This window comes from Dryas octopetala, chromosome 5 (genome assembly GCF_963921425.1).
Source record: "Dryas octopetala chromosome 5, drDryOcto1.1, whole genome shotgun sequence".
Classification (NCBI taxonomy): domain Eukaryota; kingdom Viridiplantae; phylum Streptophyta; class Magnoliopsida; order Rosales; family Rosaceae; genus Dryas; species Dryas octopetala.
In genome coordinates, this window is record NC_141370.1 from 7,267,485 (window position 1) to 7,286,111 (window position 18,627).

The following is an 18,627-nucleotide window of genomic DNA, read 5'->3' on the forward strand; positions in this document are numbered from 1 at the left end:
ACAGCCGCCAAACAGAGCCAACGAGGCACCATAGAAATTAGCGAACTAGTCGCATTAATTTGGGTCCACAATCCAACCAACATCTCTAAATCGAGTCTGACAGTAGATCAAGGTGGCAGATCGGATAGTAATAAACGGCAAGACCGGTACTTGCGAGCAAAGTGATATCCTTACTCCTTGTGACGAGAACTAGAGACAAACTGAAAGAAAGATCTCTAGAGAGCAACTAAGTGTCGCTAAAGCAGGATCTGATGTCGCACAACGCACAGATCACGCACAACGCCACGGATAGACCAAACCAGAGCGATCAGAAAAGCTCTCCTTTATTGAGATGAAAAAGCTTTCACATAGAGAGATGAAAAAGCTCTCACAAAGACCGGATAGTAATAACCGGCAAGACCGGTACTTGCGAGCAAAGTGATATCCTTACTCCTTGTGACGAGAACTAGAGACAAACTGAAAGAAAGATCTCTAGAGAGCAACTAAGTGTCGCTAAAGCAGGATCTGATGTCGCACAACGCACAGATCACGCACAACGCCACGGATAGACCAAACCAGAGCGATCAGAAAAGCTCTCCTTTATTGAGATGAAAAAGCTTTCACATAGAGAGATGAAAAAGCTCTCACAAAGACCGGATAGTAATAACCGGCAAGACCGGTACTTGCGAGCAAAGTGATATCCTTACTCCTTGTGACGAGAACTAGAGACAAACTGAAAGAAAGATCTCTAGAGAGCAACTAAGTGTCGCTAAAGCAGGATCTGATGTCGCACAACGCACAGATCACGCACAACGCCACGGATAGACCAAACCAGAGCGATCAGAAAAGCTCTCCTTTATTGAGATGAAAAAGCTTTCACATAGAGAGATGAAAAAGCTCTCACAAAGAGGGAGGAGAGTATCTCATAGTACCAACCAAAACAGCAAAAGAATAAGAGGAGGAGAAGAGAAAGGCGAGGGTAGGAGCAGCGAGCCTGTGAGGAACATAGGAGCCACTGCCCCACCCCGTGGAAATACTGGACTGAGAGAGATAGACTTCAGGAGAGAGAAAAGAGTGTTTGAGGGTGGCGGCTGTCACACATATTCTATGTCAAATCATATGATAAAAGTGAAGGAAACAAATATGTGGCTGTAAACCTCAAAATGAGAGGTTGTGTTTATTTATAAGTTTGAGCTACAGTATATGAACCCAAGTGAACTAGAAAAAAAAAAAAAAAAAAAAAAAAAACTCGTCTGCAACAGTGCCACTGAGATGGCATCCCAGTGTAGAGAAAAGGGTGGGCATCAGTGGGACCCACCCTTTGCCTAACCTTCTCTCTGCACCGAAATGCCACCTCAATGGCACCGGTGCAGGTAAGTTTCTCTCAGTGAACTATATAAAAAATTACAGTTAATAGGTAAGTTAAACATGAGGTACCAATTCTTGGCCAAAAAAAAAAACATGAGGTACCAATTAAAAATTCAAATGACTCTTATTACGTTAGGGAATTTAGAATTTGTATCAGCTCTATCAAAAAGAAGATTACCTCTTCTTAATTAAAAAGCATATCAAATAGTATATCCGTTTAGAGCACAATCTTGCCAAAAAAGTAAAGCTTGAAAAGGTTATTACTGGCTCTGGCTTGAAAAGATTCACACGGTCTCCAAAATCTTTAAGAAACATTGCCTCTAAATATTAAAAAGCTGTGCAGGAATATGGCATCATCTTCTTTGACCAATTTTAAATTGTTATCTTGGTTGTTAGAATTAATACAAAGAATGAAAAAAGAAATAAAGTACTAGTGTCATGTTTCACATTGTTTTATTTTTAATCTGCATCGTACTTTAGCAAAACACAAATGCAGTAAAATTCTTATAAATGAATTGATAGAATTAGAGCATCCAACCCAAAATCAATTGGCAATGGGTGGAGAGGCCCAAGATTTATAAGCACATATGTTAAGCCTTAGTTTTCCGATGTGGGACATTACTCCACATTACTCTCAACACGCCCCCGCACGTGTGGCGATATTTTTGAGCCTTACACGTGAACAAATTGTATTGGGTGACGTGGGAGCACGTGTGGCCGTTGGGCCTTACACGCGAATAACCAAGCTCTGATACCATGATAGAATTAGAGCATCCAACCCAAAACCAATTGGCAATGGGTGGAGAGGCCCATGACTTATAAGCACATATACTAAGCTCTAGTTTTCCGATGTGGGACATTGCTCCACATTACTCTCAACATGAATGTGGGATAAATTAATAATTTCGGTTAAATAATAAAATCTTTCGGTCCCAACTCAGACCAGTTACTAAAATAATAATTTCGTTAAATGCATAAAATAATAATTTTTCTTTAAATCCTTTAGGCCCAACGAATATATAAATTAATAATTTATGAAATACATAAAAGAAATAGCATATAAAAATTCATAATACATATTAAAGAACTTTTTACTTAACAATTTCTATTTTTCAATTTAGCCTTTTCTCAAAATATGATTCTAAAGTCGTTTGCTTTTTCTTTGTACCTAAACTGAATTGAATCTCATCGTATCCTTAATTTTTTGCAATGCATACACCACATTTGGTATGCTTTTTTTTTTCATTTTGAGAACACTTAATCTTGTAGTTCTTAAGTTATCTCGAAAATGTATGTATATGTACTTATCTTAAATACACTTGATCTTTTAGTTCGTAATCCATGTATATATGTACTTATCGTGAAATCACTTGATCTTCTAATTCTTAACGTTCATTTAAAAGTTTGAAGTCATACATGTATCTTTATTTTTTTTTTTAATAAGATACATGTATCTTTGTCAAAAAAAAAAAAATAATACATGAATAAAAAACATAAAACTCTTTTTAAATTAATAAATATTCATTTATCAATAAATTAATAAATTATTCATTTATCGATATATAAATAATCTCTCTAAAATAATAATTTTTCTTAGTCCCACCCTATTAATTTATAGGGGTTTTACTATAATTTTTAGATGAATAAATGAATAACTATTAATACAGAAGTAATGATATAAGTTGACTGATCCTAAAGGGGTGAAGATTGAGTCTCTGACTCTCTTCCCATTGTATTCTATTTTGAAGTTTTAAACTCACTTATTAGCTCACTTTACCGTATAATTTTTTTGGGCCATTAACTCATAATGGTTTTTAACCACCCCTTTTTTTATTGAGAAGGACTTACCTGCGTTGTTGCAAGTATGCCACCTGCTATCCCCCCCTCTCTCTCTCTCTCTCTCTCTCTCTCTCTCTCTCTCTTGTATGATACCACCTATCCCCTAACACGAGGATAGGTAAGTTATTCTCTTTTTATTTTATTTTTTCACCTTAGGCCTTCTTTTACACTCTTCCTGCTTCTTTTTTGACCCTTGATGCCCATCAAATAATGACAGTTGAATTGTAACTGTATGACAATTTTATACGTAAATTGTGGCACAGTTACACTTTTTGAATTGTGTTTTACTTATTATTATTTTTTTTAGAATCTTGTTCATCGCTTGTGATCTAAGGTTTATCTCTCAAGTTTTAGATCCAATAATCGTGCTACAAGTCATTTATAACATATAATGCTGTCAGCTTAAAAAGACACATCTCCTGTTAAATTCCTAATTTATATGGGTTTTCTTGTAATTATAGGAATAGATGTATTTGCTATTTAGACCCTCACTTGTACAGGTATAAATACCTCTTTTATATGATTAATGAAATATGCTGAAATTATTAAACCCTAAACACATTGTTTGATATGGTATCAGAGCCACCCAAACTCCTATTCATCAGATTTAGGTTTTTTGGTGGTGTGTTAGGGTTGATCTTGATCTGTTTTATTGCTCCTTGCGTGCCCAGTTAGTTGAATTGTTGCTGGGTGCTGGGATTATTTTTTGGTCTTACGTGTTTTTCTGCCCGCCACTGCTGAGACGACGCAGAGGTTGATCAGCCCAGGTTGACGACGCTGCTGCCGGCTGCTGCCCAGACGACGACGACGCCGCCGCTGCTGCCCGCCGTTGCTGTCGCCGGCCGTCGTTCTGCTTGCATCCAGAGGGTGACGACGTGTGCAGAGACGACGCCGACTTCCTGTGTGCAACGCCGCTGCCCAGGCGCTGCCCAGACGCCGTTCCTGTGTGCAACGCCGCTGCCCAGACGCTGCCCAGACGCCGTTCCTCTTCCCTTGCTGCGCCGCGACGACGACGCACTGCCCAGACGACGACGACGCCGCCGCTGCCATCCAGGAACGCCGTTCCTCTTCCCTTGCTGCGCCGCCGGTCTCTTTTGCTGCGCCGCCGTTTTTTCCTGACGCCGATCCTTGTTGCTGCGTGTCAATCTTCCTACTTGCAGCACTAACTGGTCCTTCAGCATCCTGCGTGACATGGTGTGGCTACATGGTGTGGCTGCTGGGATGAATTGACACCTGCTTTGTGTGCTTTGTGCTGCTGCGTGACACCTGCTCTCTGACTTGTTCCGCTGCTACAAATCCGTTTCTTGGTCTAAGTTTTTTTGTTTTTTTTGGGTATCATGGCCGACTCTTCCAAGACTGATGGCAAGAAGTCTGAATTGAGTACACCCCCTACACTTCCTCCGGTTACTTTTAATGACTCAGTAATCACACCAGAAAAGCTTGATGGCACAAATTATGGTGAGTGGGCTTTAAATGCACAGAATAAGATCCGAGGCCGGAAGCGCTGGGGTTTAGTTTCAGGTTCACATCCTATGCCTACGGATCGTGATTCACCTGAATTTGAGGCCTGGGAAGATGAAAATTGCATGGTTAAGTCTTGGCTCTTGGATGCAATGACCAAAGATGTGCGTTCATTGTTTATTCGTATGGCGACAGCCAAGGAGATATGGGACGCTCTCAAGAGGCAGTATTCTGTGAGTCAGGATGGTTCCAAGGCTTATTCACTCCATTGTCAGGTTATTTCCACTCGTCAAAATGGTCGAACTATTATTGAATATTATGGTATATTGCAGAAACTTTGGCAGGAGGTGGATGCAATTCAACCTTGTCCTATGGAATGTTCGCGAGATATTGGGTTGTATAATGATATTGTTAGTGCTAATCGGCTATATGTTTTTCTGGCTGGGCTTGATTCGCATTTGGATAGTGTTAGAGGAAGGATTCTTGCTACCTCTCCTCTGCCTGATCTTCGTACTGCTTATGCTATAGTGTGTGCTGAAGCTAATCGCCAGGATGTCATGCTTGGTGGTCCTACTAATACTAGTATGGCCATGGTGGCCAGACCCTCGAGTGGTAACCGGTTCGGTTCTAGAAAGAATGAGACTCGGAAATGTACTCATTGTAATGGTACCAATCATGTGGTGGAGAAGTGTTTTCAACTTCATGGGTATCCGGAATGGCATCCGAAAGGCATGAAGGCATCTCCAGGGGACTCTCCTTTTAAGGCTACCCAACCGGCTCCTAAGGGAAATTTGGTCAATACTTCTGTTTTTGCTGCTAAGTCAGGTATATCTTATTGTGCTTTGCGTACTCCTGCTAATTCTTGTACAAATACATGGATAATTGACACAGGTGCCACCGATCATATGACTTGTGATAGATATGCATTCCAATCCTTGTCATCTAGTAGTCCCAAACCATTCATCACTAATGCCAATGGTGTGTCTTCTCCAGTCCTTGGCATTGGCACTGTGTCTGTTTCGTCTCTTACCTTGTTTAATACCTTGTTTGTTCCGTCCTTAAACTGCAATTTATTGTCTGTTAGTCAACTCACTGCTTCTCGTGGTTGCGTTGTTGTTTTCTTTCCTACTCACTGTATTTTTCAGGATATTCATACCAAGGAGAGGATTGGCAGTGGTAGAAGAGATGGGGACTTGTACTATCTGGATGGTGATACTTTGGGTCTGGATGGTGTCAGTCAGGCTCATCATGTTAGTGGTACTCAGTTAGTTGCAAATAAGAAGAAGATCTGGCTCTGGCATCAGCGGTTGGGTCATCCTTCATTTAGTTATCTAAGGCGGTTATTTCCCTCATTGTTTCGTGGTTGTAATTTCCAGGATTTCCAATGTGAAACTTGTGTGTTGGCTAAGAGTCACCGAATAGTGTTTTCTTCTAATGATAATAAATGTGGAATTCCTTTTGGTTTGGTTCACTCTGATGTTTGGGGACCTGCCCCTCTTTCTACTTGTAATGGTGTTCGATGGTTTGTCACATTCATCGATGATTGCACGCGTATGACCTGGGTTTATTTTCTTCATAATAAAAGTGATGTATGTGGAGTATTCCAATTGTTTCATAAGATGGTGAGAACTCAGTTCAATCATTCGATTCGTATTCTCCGCTCTGATAATGGCGGCGAATATGTTAACAAAGGATTGACAGATTACTTTGGTTTACATGGCATTATCCATCAAACATCTTGTTCTTATTCTCCCCAACAGAATGGGGTGGCTGAACGGAAGAATAGACACTTATTAGAGGTTGCTCGATCATTGTTGATTGGCGGTCGGGTACCGACTTTCTTATGGGGTGATGCCCTTAGCTCAGCCGTGTACTTAATTAACCGCACTCCATCTAGTGTTCTCGATTTTCGGCGCCCATTGGATGTCCTTGCTGCTTCCTGTGAGCTTCCGTCTATTTTGCATTTGGAACCTCGAGTGTTTGGCTGCGTTGTGTATGTCCATTTACATGGGCATCAACGTACCAAATTGGAGCCCCGAGCTTTGAAATGTGTATTTGTTGGTTATGGTCGTGCTACTAAAGGATACAAGTGCTATCATCCTCCGTCTCGACGGTTCTATGTATCTATGGATGTTACATTTCATGAGGAACATTTTTTTTATGAGTCTTCTGCATCTTCCCTTCAGGGGGAGAACGTTGGTGAAGGGTCGAATGCCATAGATATGGAGTTTTTCAATGTTTTCAGGTTACAGGAAGAAAAGGACGAGCAAGGTAGTATCGAGCGCTCAGTGGGTACGGTGGGTGACATACCTCCTCTGGTAGATCAATCCTGCTTACCTACAGACTCGGTGGTGCAGTGTGACAGCAGTGATCGTTCTGACTCCTCAGTGGTTGGAGGTTTGTTTGATGATAGTACAACTCTCAGTCCTCATACTTCACCACTGATACAATCTTCTCCAGAGATGTCTCATGAGGTACATCCTATTTCCCCTTCTTTTTCTGATGATTTGAGTATCCAATCTGAGTCTGAGCCTGACACCTCTAGGTATAAGCTTCCACATAGGTCAACCCGAGGTATTCCACCTACATCTTATGAACCAGATCCTAACGCCAAAGCCAAATACTCTATAAATAGTCATATGTCTTCGCATAGGCTATCCGAGTCATATAAGTCATTTGTGCATCAATTATCTTCTGTATCTGTCCCAAGAAATTTGCAGGATGCTTTAGCAGATTCAAGATGGACTAAGGCAATGGCAGAAGAAATGGAGGCATTGATGAAAAATAGAACTTGGGAGTTGGTTCAGTTACCTAAAGGGAAGAAACCTGTGGGATGCAGATGGGTCTATGCGGTTAAACATAGAGCTGATGGTTCCATAGAGAGGTATAAAGCTCGTTTGGTTGCCAAGGGGTACACTCAGTCTTATGGAGTTGACTATCAGGAGACATTTGCTCCAGTAGCAAAGCTGAATACTGTGAGGGTGTTGCTGTCTCTAGCGGTTAATCTGGAGTGGCCTCTTCTTCAGTTTGATGTCAAGAATGCATTCTTGCATGGCGATCTTGAAGAAGAGGTCTATATGGATCCTCCTCCTGGAATTCCTGAACTAGAACAGTCTGGTATGGTGTGCAGACTAAGAAAGGCATTGTATGGCCTGAAGCAATCACCAAGAGCCTGGTTTGGACGGTTCTCCAAGTCTATGAAGGCTGCAGGCTATAAACAAAGTAATTCAGACCATACACTATTCATTAAACGAAGAGGTAACAAGCGTACTGTACTCATTATATATGTGGATGATATGGTTTTGACAGGAGATGATCAGGAGGAGATGGCCTCGCTACAAACGTACCTGGCTTCTGAGTTTGAGATGAAAGAATTAGGTAACCTGAAGTATTTCCTTGGGATTGAAGTAGCGAGATCTTCACATGGTATTTTTTTGTCCCAGAGGAAGTATGTTCTTGATCTCTTAACAGAAACAGGTATGCTTGCTTGTAAGCCTGCTGCAACTCCTATTGAGCAGAACCATAAGTTGTTTGAAAGCTACAATTCTGCTCCGACTGACAGAGGAAGATATCAGAGACTTGTGGGGAGATTAATTTATCTAGCTCACACTCGACCGGACATTGCCTATGCTGTTAATGTGGTGAGTCAGTTCATGCATGACCCACGAAAGTTACATATGGATGGAGTTGAGCGTATCTTGAGGTATCTGAAATCCGCACCAGGTAAAGGGTTGTTATTTAGTAAACATGATCATTTGGATGTTATTGGATTTACAGATGCTGATTGGGCAGGATCAGCAGATGATAGAAGGTCTACAGCTGGGTATTTCACCTTTGTTGGTGGTAATTTAGTTACTTGGCGAAGTAAGAAACAACAGGTGGTGTCTAGATCCAGTGCAGAAGCGGAGTATCGAGGTATGGCAAATGGTATTTGTGAGCTCCTATGGCTGAGAAGGTTGTTGATAGATTTGGGGTATAAACCCAAGGTCGCTATGAAGTTATTTTGTGATAATAAATCTGCGATTGAGATTGCTCATAATCCGGTTCAACACGATCGTACGAAGCATGTGGAAATTGATCGTCATTTCATTAAGGAGAAATTAGAGGCTAAGATTGTTGATTTCCCTTTTGTGAAATCTGAAGACCAGCTGGCAGATGTTCTTACCAAGGCTGTGTCGAGTAGGATATTTGATTGTTCACTTATCAAGTTGGGCATGTGTGATGTTTATGCACCAACTTGAGGGGGAGTGTTAAATTCCTAATTTATATGGGTTTTCTTGTAATTATAGGAATAGATGTATTTGCTATTTAGACCCTCACTTGTACAGGTATAAATACCTCTTTTATATGATTAATGAAATATGCTGAAATTATTAAACCCTAAACACATTGTTTGATATCTCCAACTTAAAAAATGCATTTGCAGGCTAAAAAGATATATTTGTAACTTAAAAATGTGCAGATATAAATGCATGTGCATCTGCATACACCAAACTCTTGGTATCTTGTCGAATGCTCGGTAGTGTATTTTTCCAGGGTGCACGAATACTGACAGATTGGGTTGGAGCTTAATTTTTTATTTGGCTGTATTTCTATTTAAAAATCTTTCAAAACTAGATCTATGAGTAATATATTAATGTTTTGTTTTGGCTTACACCAGTAACACCAAACCGGTCGCTTCTCACCCTTTAAAGCTACTTATTTAACAAGTTAGTAAGGAGATTTTACAAGTGGAGAATTTGTGCTCCAATAATATAACTATAAAGTATGGGGAAGAGTGAAGAGATACTAAAATCTTAAGTCTTAACCTAGTTTTGTATATATCTAATGTAGATATATTATATATATATATTTTCGTATAAATTCTGTTACTGATAAAAAAAAAAAATACTGTGTGGATTACATCCACTTAACGAGTGCCTCTTGTGACTATCATATATATGATGCACCAACACACATTTTGGACTGTTATCCAAGTTGGGGTAGCCGTCAATTCCCCACCACAGTCGTCCCTGCCCTGCCTATCAAAACAAATTTATATAATATAAGCAGCTACTGCCTACTGGCCCCAGATTAATATCCCAATACCCATAAAGCAAAGCAAGCCTACGTACTGACGATGACGTCATTAAGATGCCAAAAGTGTGCCACGTGGCGGTGGCGTCGAAGAACTTTCGTAGCATCTCTCTAGGAAAGTGTATATGAAGGGGCAGTTGAAGAAAAGAAGTAATATATATGGGTATAATTATCTATGTGGAACCATGCCTAACAAGTAACCATACTTCTTCTTTACTCTACCAGTTTTTCCACCTCTAGCTTTTATAGCTTTATAGCTTTGTGGGTGTACATACATGGAGTACTGCCATGAGAATCCTAGAAACCCTAATTACTCTACCTCATCCGCTCACCATTTTACAGACAATATGATCGATCCTTCCATGGATTTTTCTGAGCTATCAGACTATCTTATGCTTGATTATGGTGTTGATCATGATCATCAAGATTCGTCGACGACTTCGCTAAGTGTGGTCTCCTCCGAGAAGGCTATGGCGGCTGGCTCCAGCGGATCAAGTAGTACTGGTGATGCAACATCAAGCAATACCAACATGCAAGTGATATATATCTTTGCCTCTTAATTAGGTTTATTATTTATTTTTCTTTTTTGGGGGAAAATTATTGTTGAACTTAATTGTATAAGCACACCAGCTAGTTAGCTAGCTAATTATATATTAATTTTGGAATTAAGATGAAAAAGGACTTATTTTGTTTTGCTTGTTGTTTTAGGAAATGCAGGAAAAACAAGATGGAAGTGGGTCATAGGGTTGCATTTAAAACAAAATCAGAGTTGGAGGTTATGGATGATGGATTCAAGTGGAGGAAGTACGGAAAGAAGTCGGTCAAGAACAGCTCAAATCCCAGGTAATTTAATGATTAATTCTATTTAAATATGTATTTGAAAAAGATCAATAATTTTATTTTATTAATAATAGCCCTATTTGTTCTTAATTAATTAGCTTATTGCATAAAATAATGAAAGACTTCGATCACGCATTGGTTTAATTAATTATATCATGATTATCATCTACTTAATTATCTCTATCTATCTTTCTCTTTCTAGTTATATTCTTATATATTAATAATCGGGAGTTGGAGCCTGTGAGTGAGAGCTCTTCTTTAACTTCGCAATAACCCATTATTTTTAAGTTCAAACTTCAAAATATATATTAATTGGGGGCAATTGCAGGTTCAACATCGATCAAAGAACCTCTCTCAAATTAGTTCAAAATATTAGGCTTCGTTTGGCATATCATTTTGGAATTAATGATGTTTTTGTGTTTTCATCATTGATATTTATAGCTAAAATAAAGAAGAAAATTTTTCAAAATAGTTTTTGAATCACGAATCAAACGGGGTTTAATGCTTGCTTTTTTGTTTTCTTAATCATTATGGGGATTTGAATGCTTTATACATGGATCTTAAGGAGGCTGCTTGTGCTTCCAATAGTATTGCTGAAGGTGACTAGATAGAGTCATGCATCGATCACATCAATTAATGATCAACCACACACACACAGATCGAGACCTAAAAGCAAAGTCCTCATGTCCGAGCAATTAGCTTGTCATATTCTGAGTGAAATCAATAATAGCCATATGTATATGTATGTATTATGTAATATCACCAACTTGTCCACCTTCTCAAGACATTTAATTTAATTTGTGACATGATTTGAGAGTGCTTGTGGTGTCAAGTGCTCGTTGGTAGGGACCCAAGGTACATTAGACATCCAAGTTGTGAGACAAATCTATAAAGATATTGCTTTAAATCATCACGTGTAATCTTCATTATGTACTTTTTATGCATATATATAGATGTGCTTCGTTAATTTCCTTTTTACAACATTGGGACCATGCTAGATGGTTAATTCTTAAATAGCATTCGATCATTGGGTACTTCATCAGAATATACATGTTTTTAAGATTTGGTTGTGGCCCTGTGGGTACGTATTATAGTGATCGATCAATATGCATATAATTGATAGCTAGCCAACTCATCACATCTATAAATATGTAGCTCCATCCATAGGTCTTCACCACCCGAAAGCCTATAATTTATCCTTGATCTGAAATATAACTTCTAGGGTCAATATATCCATATATTATCAGAAGTTCAGAAGTACTGTGGTGATCCTAATTAACTTTAAGAGTACTACAATTTGTAACATATTGATTAATTAACCATGTCTTGTACCATCTCTCTTGCTAATAAAGAGGAGATCCACAGATATGGTTTAATTCGCATCTCTATTATAGAGAGATAACGCAAAACATTGTCGATCACTTAAACAAATAATTTAATGTGTTCTAATTCCAAAGAGCTTCAGAGAGAAAAGTAAGCTAGCTAGAGATTTGTGTGTATGTGTGTTCTCAATGGATATGGTACATAATATACATTGGGGTTAATCTTTTCTATCCCGAAATCTCATCTGTTGTTAAACCTCAAATTAATATGAGATCATGATCGAAGTCAATTTTTTTTTAAATGAAAAGAGAAAAAGTCAATATTTCTTAAGAATGAGATATATGTGACACTAGCTAGAGACCAACAAATCATTAGTTTGCTTAATTGCATGCTAAAGAGATAGAAGAAGGTAATTACAATTATTGATTATACAATTTCCCATTGGTTTCTTTTCTTTTTCTATATAATACTAGAACTCCTGTTAGTAATGGAAAAGTAGTGAAGGGAGAACTCGCACTATAGACTGACATGTACGTATTTTGGATATAATAAACGTATCTAGAAGTTTATGAGGTGTTTACATATTTGTGGTATATATATGATTAATTAATCTTTGTGGAAGAATGAATACTTTTCACTTATTGGCGGCATAGGGTAGTCGACATCACTAGACCAAGACCTCCACAAGGATCACCCAAGCCATACAAAAATTTCGCTTCATTATTGGCTCTTGGCTGGGGTCATTATTAGGCAAGGAGTTTCACAAAACACTAGCTCATACTATCATCATCTTGAAATGGTATGACAAATTAATAATGAAATGACACATATTTATTGATATCTTCTGTTAATAGGTATAAAAAAGTAGTACATATAAAGTTTTGGAGTTAATCTAAATGGCAAGGCTGAATGGAATAATAAGTATATATGGATGGATATATTAGAATATATATCAAACAAAAAAGAAAAACAAGTACAGTAGTGCATATATATATATATATATATACTTTGTAAGTTTGATATATGTGAAGATAAATGGCTTCCTCATGAAAGATGTATATATAAGGTTGACTCTTTCCTATTATATATCTATACTAGAAATGGATATCTTTTATTAATTAGCATCCTATATATTTCAGCAGGTATCGACTTTTGAAATTTTTATTAACTATTTCTATTTACTTAATAATTCTGATGGGGTTTTTTTTTTTCCAAATTATATGTAACAGAAATTACTATAAATGCTCGAGCGGAGGCTGCAATGTGAAGAAGAGAGTAGAGAGGGACAATAAAGACTCGAGCTATGTGATAACCACATACGAGGGAGTGCACAATCATGAGAGCCCTTCTGTGGTGTATTGCAATCCGATGCCTCCTGCTGTGGACCCCAATAACATTTGGACTTTGCGACCTTCTTCCCAGTCTTCTGCTTCTACATAGACTAATTATTTTCTCTCTGCTGTGTATTGACCACTGATCAGAGACCATAGCTCCTAGGAGACAGCTACGTACTATATCTATAGGCCAAAATACATTTTTAGTTTGTGTTATTTGCTAGGGTTCCAATTTCATCCCCATAGTTTAAAAGTGTGGTATCATGCATCCTCGATCTACTGTAATTTCGTTTGCAATTAAGTTCAAATCTCTTAGTTTGTTAATAAATGGAGGGGTATTTTCACTTATGTCCCTTTAATTGGGGTTTTGCTCTTACAAAGACATTGTAAGTAATTAAGGGCCATAAAATTACAAATATACCCCTTTTTTCTGCCCATTTATTAAAGAGTTATAGATATTTAAACTTATTTGCAACTTAAATTAAACTAGATGTGCACACTTTGAAACTACAATGATAAAATTAATTAACTAAAACTCTAGCCCACGACATGGACTAAATTAAAGACATGATTAGACTAGATAGGATAAATAGTTAAATTCATGTATATTCAAAAAAAAGCTTTTACCTTAAAGGAAGAAGATGGACTAATCTCTCTAAAAATGGTGGATTGATGGATATGGTTCTAATCAATTTTCTTCTCATTTTTTTCCTTCAAGCTAGTTAGAAGATACATACTCTTCATTTTCTTTTTTGAACACATGTAAATTAGCTATTTACATATCAAATCGAATCCAATACATCAAAGGAAGTCAAGTGCATGTGTTTTAGCCATATATATGTGAACTAGAGCTGGGTTTTAGGCTTCGAGTGATGATGACAAATTTGGAGTCAGCGGACAGTTTTTATAGATTCACTTTGGGTTTGCATGCATTGGGTTTGTGGATTCAAGAATTTGCTGATTAGTACTAATGAGGACCATGTACGTGTGCAAGCATCACAAAATCATTGCTGTTGTATAGGGATTAAGGTATATGGTATTTGTAATTTGCATGCATTTTCCTCATCAATTATAAGTATGACAAGAATTTTTGATTGATGCAGACACGAAATTTTGATTGATGCAGACACGAAATGTATTGTCCTAATAATATATATATATTTTTCACTTTAAAATTTATGATTCATATCACATGCAGACAATCATGTACAACACCCTTAATAATTAAATAGGAATTATTTTTCCATCATGATGCAGACAATCATGCATGTATTGTTGATTTGACCGGTTAGCTGATTGTAATTAACATAGGTAAATAAATACCGAGGGAAGTAACTAGTTTTGGACAGAATAAATAAATTAATAATATTTTGAGACAAGATGGACATTTTTAAAATGGTAATGCTAAGGGTACCAACTTTAGGTACTACATTTGTGTACCATTTGATGGGGCATCTGACGTGGAGTTGCCACATCAATTAAAATATTTTAACTTTTTTATTATTTTTTAATAACACTAAAATATCAGTAAAATGTCAAAAGTCAAAACCACTTTTTTCACTCTATCCCTCTGTCTCCTCTTCTTCTACCTACATACTGTACGCTTATGTTCCCTCCTTCATTGTTGAGCAGAAGCTTCAAATTTTAGAAGCAGATTGAAAGGTATGGTCTTGATTTTTCAAACTTATTGATTTCGTTGTTACTTGTTGAATTTCAACTGTTAGGTTTTGTTTATTTGATAATTAGAGTTGGGTTATTTTGTTTTCTTCTTTTCTAACTGGAGTCTGGATTTAAACATTTCACCAAAAAATTTGTTGTGGATTCTTAAAATTTGATTGCATTTTTATTCCCCTTCCTCCTTTGCTCGCATTTTGTCCAGGGATGAATTATTTGTTGGGCTTGTGAATTTTGATTTATTTTCATATTTTGGTACAAATCAATGGTTACCTTTATTTGTTGATAACTAGTGTTTTTCTTTTAGCTAACTTTTTAAATTAATTATTTGGTTTAGGTGTTTAAATAATGGGATGGGACATTATACAATTATCAACAAATACACTAGTTACTTGTATCAGAGAGCACTAACCCCACAAATACCAATAAGCAAAATTGTGAAGGTAATTTTTTATTCGTAACTCTTCTAGTAGTTTTGTTATGTTGATTTACTAATTTGAAAAGTACATGTTAAATTATGCTTATTATATGATAAGATCATGTTCATGATTTATAGGAATAGAACAATCTTCAAGTATCTCTACAAGTTTTGAGAATAATGAAGGAATTGATGGGGTTGAAGTTGAAAAGAATGATGATGTAAGAGCAAATGAAGAGACTAACATGGAGACTAGAGGGAATATGGGAGAAGAAAAACAAGAGCCCTAAATTGGGCAGATTTTTAATAGTGTTGAATATGGGAAGCGAGTAGGATTTCCAGTAAAAAAGAGAACATCAACAAAGGGAGATGATGGAGAGTTGAAATATGTAACTTTTTCATGTGGTTATGCGGGAAAGTCAAAAAGTAAAGCAAGTAATCTTAAATCCTCATCCAAGTGTAAAAACTAATTGCAAGGCTGTACTAAGAATAGGTACATGTTTAGATGGCAAGTGGCGAGTCAATTCTATCAAGCTTGATCATAACCATGATATGAGTCCAACAAAAGCTCGCTTTTTTTTGATGCAATCGAGAAATAAGCTCTCATATAAAAAGGAGGCTTGAATTGAATGATAGAGTTGGAATAAGGTTAAATAAAAATTATAATTCATTGGTAGTTGAAGCAGGGGGGCATGAGAATATTTCATTTTTGGAAAAAGATTGTAGAAAATATATTGAAAAAGTCAGGAGGTTAAGGCTTGGGGAAGGCGATGCAATTGCAATTCAAACTTATTTTTTGAAGATGCAAGCTCAAAATACAAAGTTCTTCTATGCAATTGATTTAGACAAAGAGGGTCGGTTAAGAAATGTATTTTGGGCATATGCAAGGAGTAAGGCGGCATATGAGGAATTTAATGATGTTGTTACATTTGACACGACCTACTTAACCAATAAGTATGACATGTCATTTGCTCCATTTGTGGGGATCAATCATCATGGGCAATCAATTTTACTTGGATGTGGATTGATTTCATGTGTAGATACCGATGGATTTGTTTGGTTGTTTAATTCTTGGCTTGCATGTATGTTTGGGCATGCTCCAAATGGAATAATTACTGATCAAGACAAAGCTATGAAAAAGGCCATTGAGATTGTTTTTTCTAATACTAGACATCATTGGTGCTTGTGGCATATAATGAAGAAATTTCCTGAAAAGAGATGAAAGGTTACAATCAATATGAATCCATCAAGTTTTTCTTCCATAACAACGTGTATGACTCATTGACTCGTGTTGAGTTTGAAGAGCATTGGAATGAAATGATTGAGCAATATGGGCTACATAACAATGAATGGTTGACTAGCCTATTTGATGAGAGATGTCGTTGGGTGCCATGCTTTGTGAAAGATGGTTTTTGGGCAGGAATGTCTACCACACAACGGAGTGAAAGTATGAATGCATTCTTTGATGATCATGTAAATTCAAAGACCACCTTAAAACAATTTGTGGAACAATACGAGAATGAATTGAGAAGTAAGGTGGAAAAGGAGAATCATGAAAATTTTAAGTCTTTCTCCTCTCGTCTCCATTGTGCAACTCATTTTGACATGGAAAAACAAGTTCAAGATGTTTACACTATTTCCAAGTTTAAAGAGTTCCAACATGAATTAATAGGTAAAATGTATTGTGACTTGATTTCAATTAAAGTGGATGATGCAATTTCAGAGTACCAATTATATGAGGATATCATGATTGGGGAAAAAAGAAAGACCGTTAATTTCATGGTTTGGTTCAATGAATATGACCATGAAGTTAAGTGCAATTGTTGCATGTTTGAGTTTAGATGCATATTATGCAAGCATGCAATTTATGTTTTGATCCGTCATAAGATTTACTTGATTCCAAATAAATATATCATGCGAAGATGGAGAAAAGATGTGAGAATGTCACTCAAGGGTTCAAATCAATTATGAAAATTGGAATGCCAAAACTGAAGCAAAAAGATGTGATAAGATGCAGAAGGCTTTTGATGAAATTAAGGAATTGGCAAGTGATTCTGATAATAAGTGTATGATTGTGGTCACATGGATGCATAATCTAAAGGAGGAACTATGCAAACATGATGGTGTTTATGGAGGTAGTGAACCTTTGAAGTCACCTACTGGAGTAAACCTTGAGAATGATGTCAATAACACCCAAAACTCAAGTAAGCGTATACTTACTCCACTATGAGTTCGAACTAAAGGTCGCCCACCATTTAAAAGGAAGCAATCAAAGATGGAGCAAGTGGGTGGTCAGAAAGAAGAAACAAAGAGAAAATAAGATTAAACCTCAAGAAAACAATACTAATGCAAGACACGAAGGGCAGGTATGCAAGGAAATTTACTATAATCTTATGACAGATTTTGGTTTATGTATTTTATCTTTTCTCTTGTTATATGTGATCAAACTAAAAATACTCATGGGTAGAAGTATGTGATGAAACTGAACAAATTTGTGGGCTAGCACTTATATCTTTGGATTTAACAAAAAAGATTCATGGGGTTGCTACACTTATATATATATATATATTTTTTTTTTTTTCAGGATTCTCAACCCCTAAAAGTAATGGCATTCCTCATATTGATGGTTCAGTAACTTTCAAAGATGGGGATGTAGTTGGAACACAAGAGAGCATGGTTGTGAAGGTAAAATAAGCTTCTTCTTTTTTGTGTGAATATAAAAGAAACTAAACTTTGATGCTTAATTTATGATTCTCTTGTTTAATTATTTTTTATATATATATTTAGGGTCCTCAATATCAATGCTGGAATGGAGATTATGGTGTGTGCAATATGCATGGATCTTGTTCGAGAGGAAATGGTGACCAAGAGTCTAATTGATACATGGAAGCAAGAGAAACATTCACTTCTAGCACCTATATTTTCTTAGAAATTAACTGGAGCATTTTGAGTTGTGATTCATGTCTTATTATGACATTTGTGTCATATGGGTTTTTGTTGTCATATAATTTTTAACCTTTTTGAGTTGTATGACCACCAACATCTATGGACAAAATGATGTGAAAATTGAAAATGGAGCTTCTATGACCATATAGCTACTGTAGACAGAAGTTCTCCTAGTGTAGTAACAATATATAGGATTATTACTTTATTCCTAGTGTTGTATAGTGGAATTTTGATATACCATGTAGATGAAAGTGAACTCTTACTAATGCCATTATTTGTGCTTGTATTGCTCGGCCATTAAAGGATCAAAGTATATTTAGTATTTTCAGCAAACACCAACTAAAACAAATCTAACTTACCCTTTGCACC

General features: G+C 36.8%; 1 protein-coding gene and 1 pseudogene across 2 annotated transcripts; both read left to right on the plus strand.

The window, feature by feature from the left end:
- The first annotated feature begins 9,852 nt into the window (after positions 1–9,852).
- On the plus strand, positions 9,853–13,564 carry WRKY51 (WRKY DNA-binding protein 51). 2 transcript variants are annotated; one of them, XM_086244960.1, is made up of 3 exons: positions 9,853–10,255; positions 10,441–10,566; positions 13,116–13,564. In XM_086244960.1, the coding sequence occupies exons 1-3, from the start codon at positions 9,999–10,001 to the stop codon at positions 13,324–13,326; spliced, it is 594 nt and encodes a 197-aa protein (XP_086101086.1). In that variant the 5' UTR covers positions 9,853–9,998; the 3' UTR covers positions 13,327–13,564. The 2 variants fall into 2 exon arrangements, with proteins under 2 accessions (XP_086101086.1, XP_086101084.1); XM_086244958.1 differs by having other exon boundaries at positions 9,860–10,255; positions 10,432–10,566.
- A 1,051-nt stretch (positions 13,565–14,615) lies between these two features.
- LOC147283892 (protein FAR-RED IMPAIRED RESPONSE 1-like) lies at positions 14,616–17,283 on the plus strand (annotated as a pseudogene).
- The last annotated feature ends 1,344 nt before the right edge of the window (positions 17,284–18,627 follow it).

Excerpts from the sequence above, each read along its gene's own strand:
- WRKY51 (XM_086244958.1), top strand. The coding sequence starts at position 9,999 with ATGGAGTACTGCCATGAGAATCCTAGAAACCCTAATTACTCTACCTCA. Across the intron at positions 10,256-10,431 it reads ACATCAAGCAATACCAACAT|GAAATGCAGGAAAAACAAGA; the intron begins GCAAGTGATATA and ends TTGTTGTTTTAG. Across the intron at positions 10,567-13,115 it reads AAGAACAGCTCAAATCCCAG|AAATTACTATAAATGCTCGA; the intron begins GTAATTTAATGA and ends TATATGTAACAG.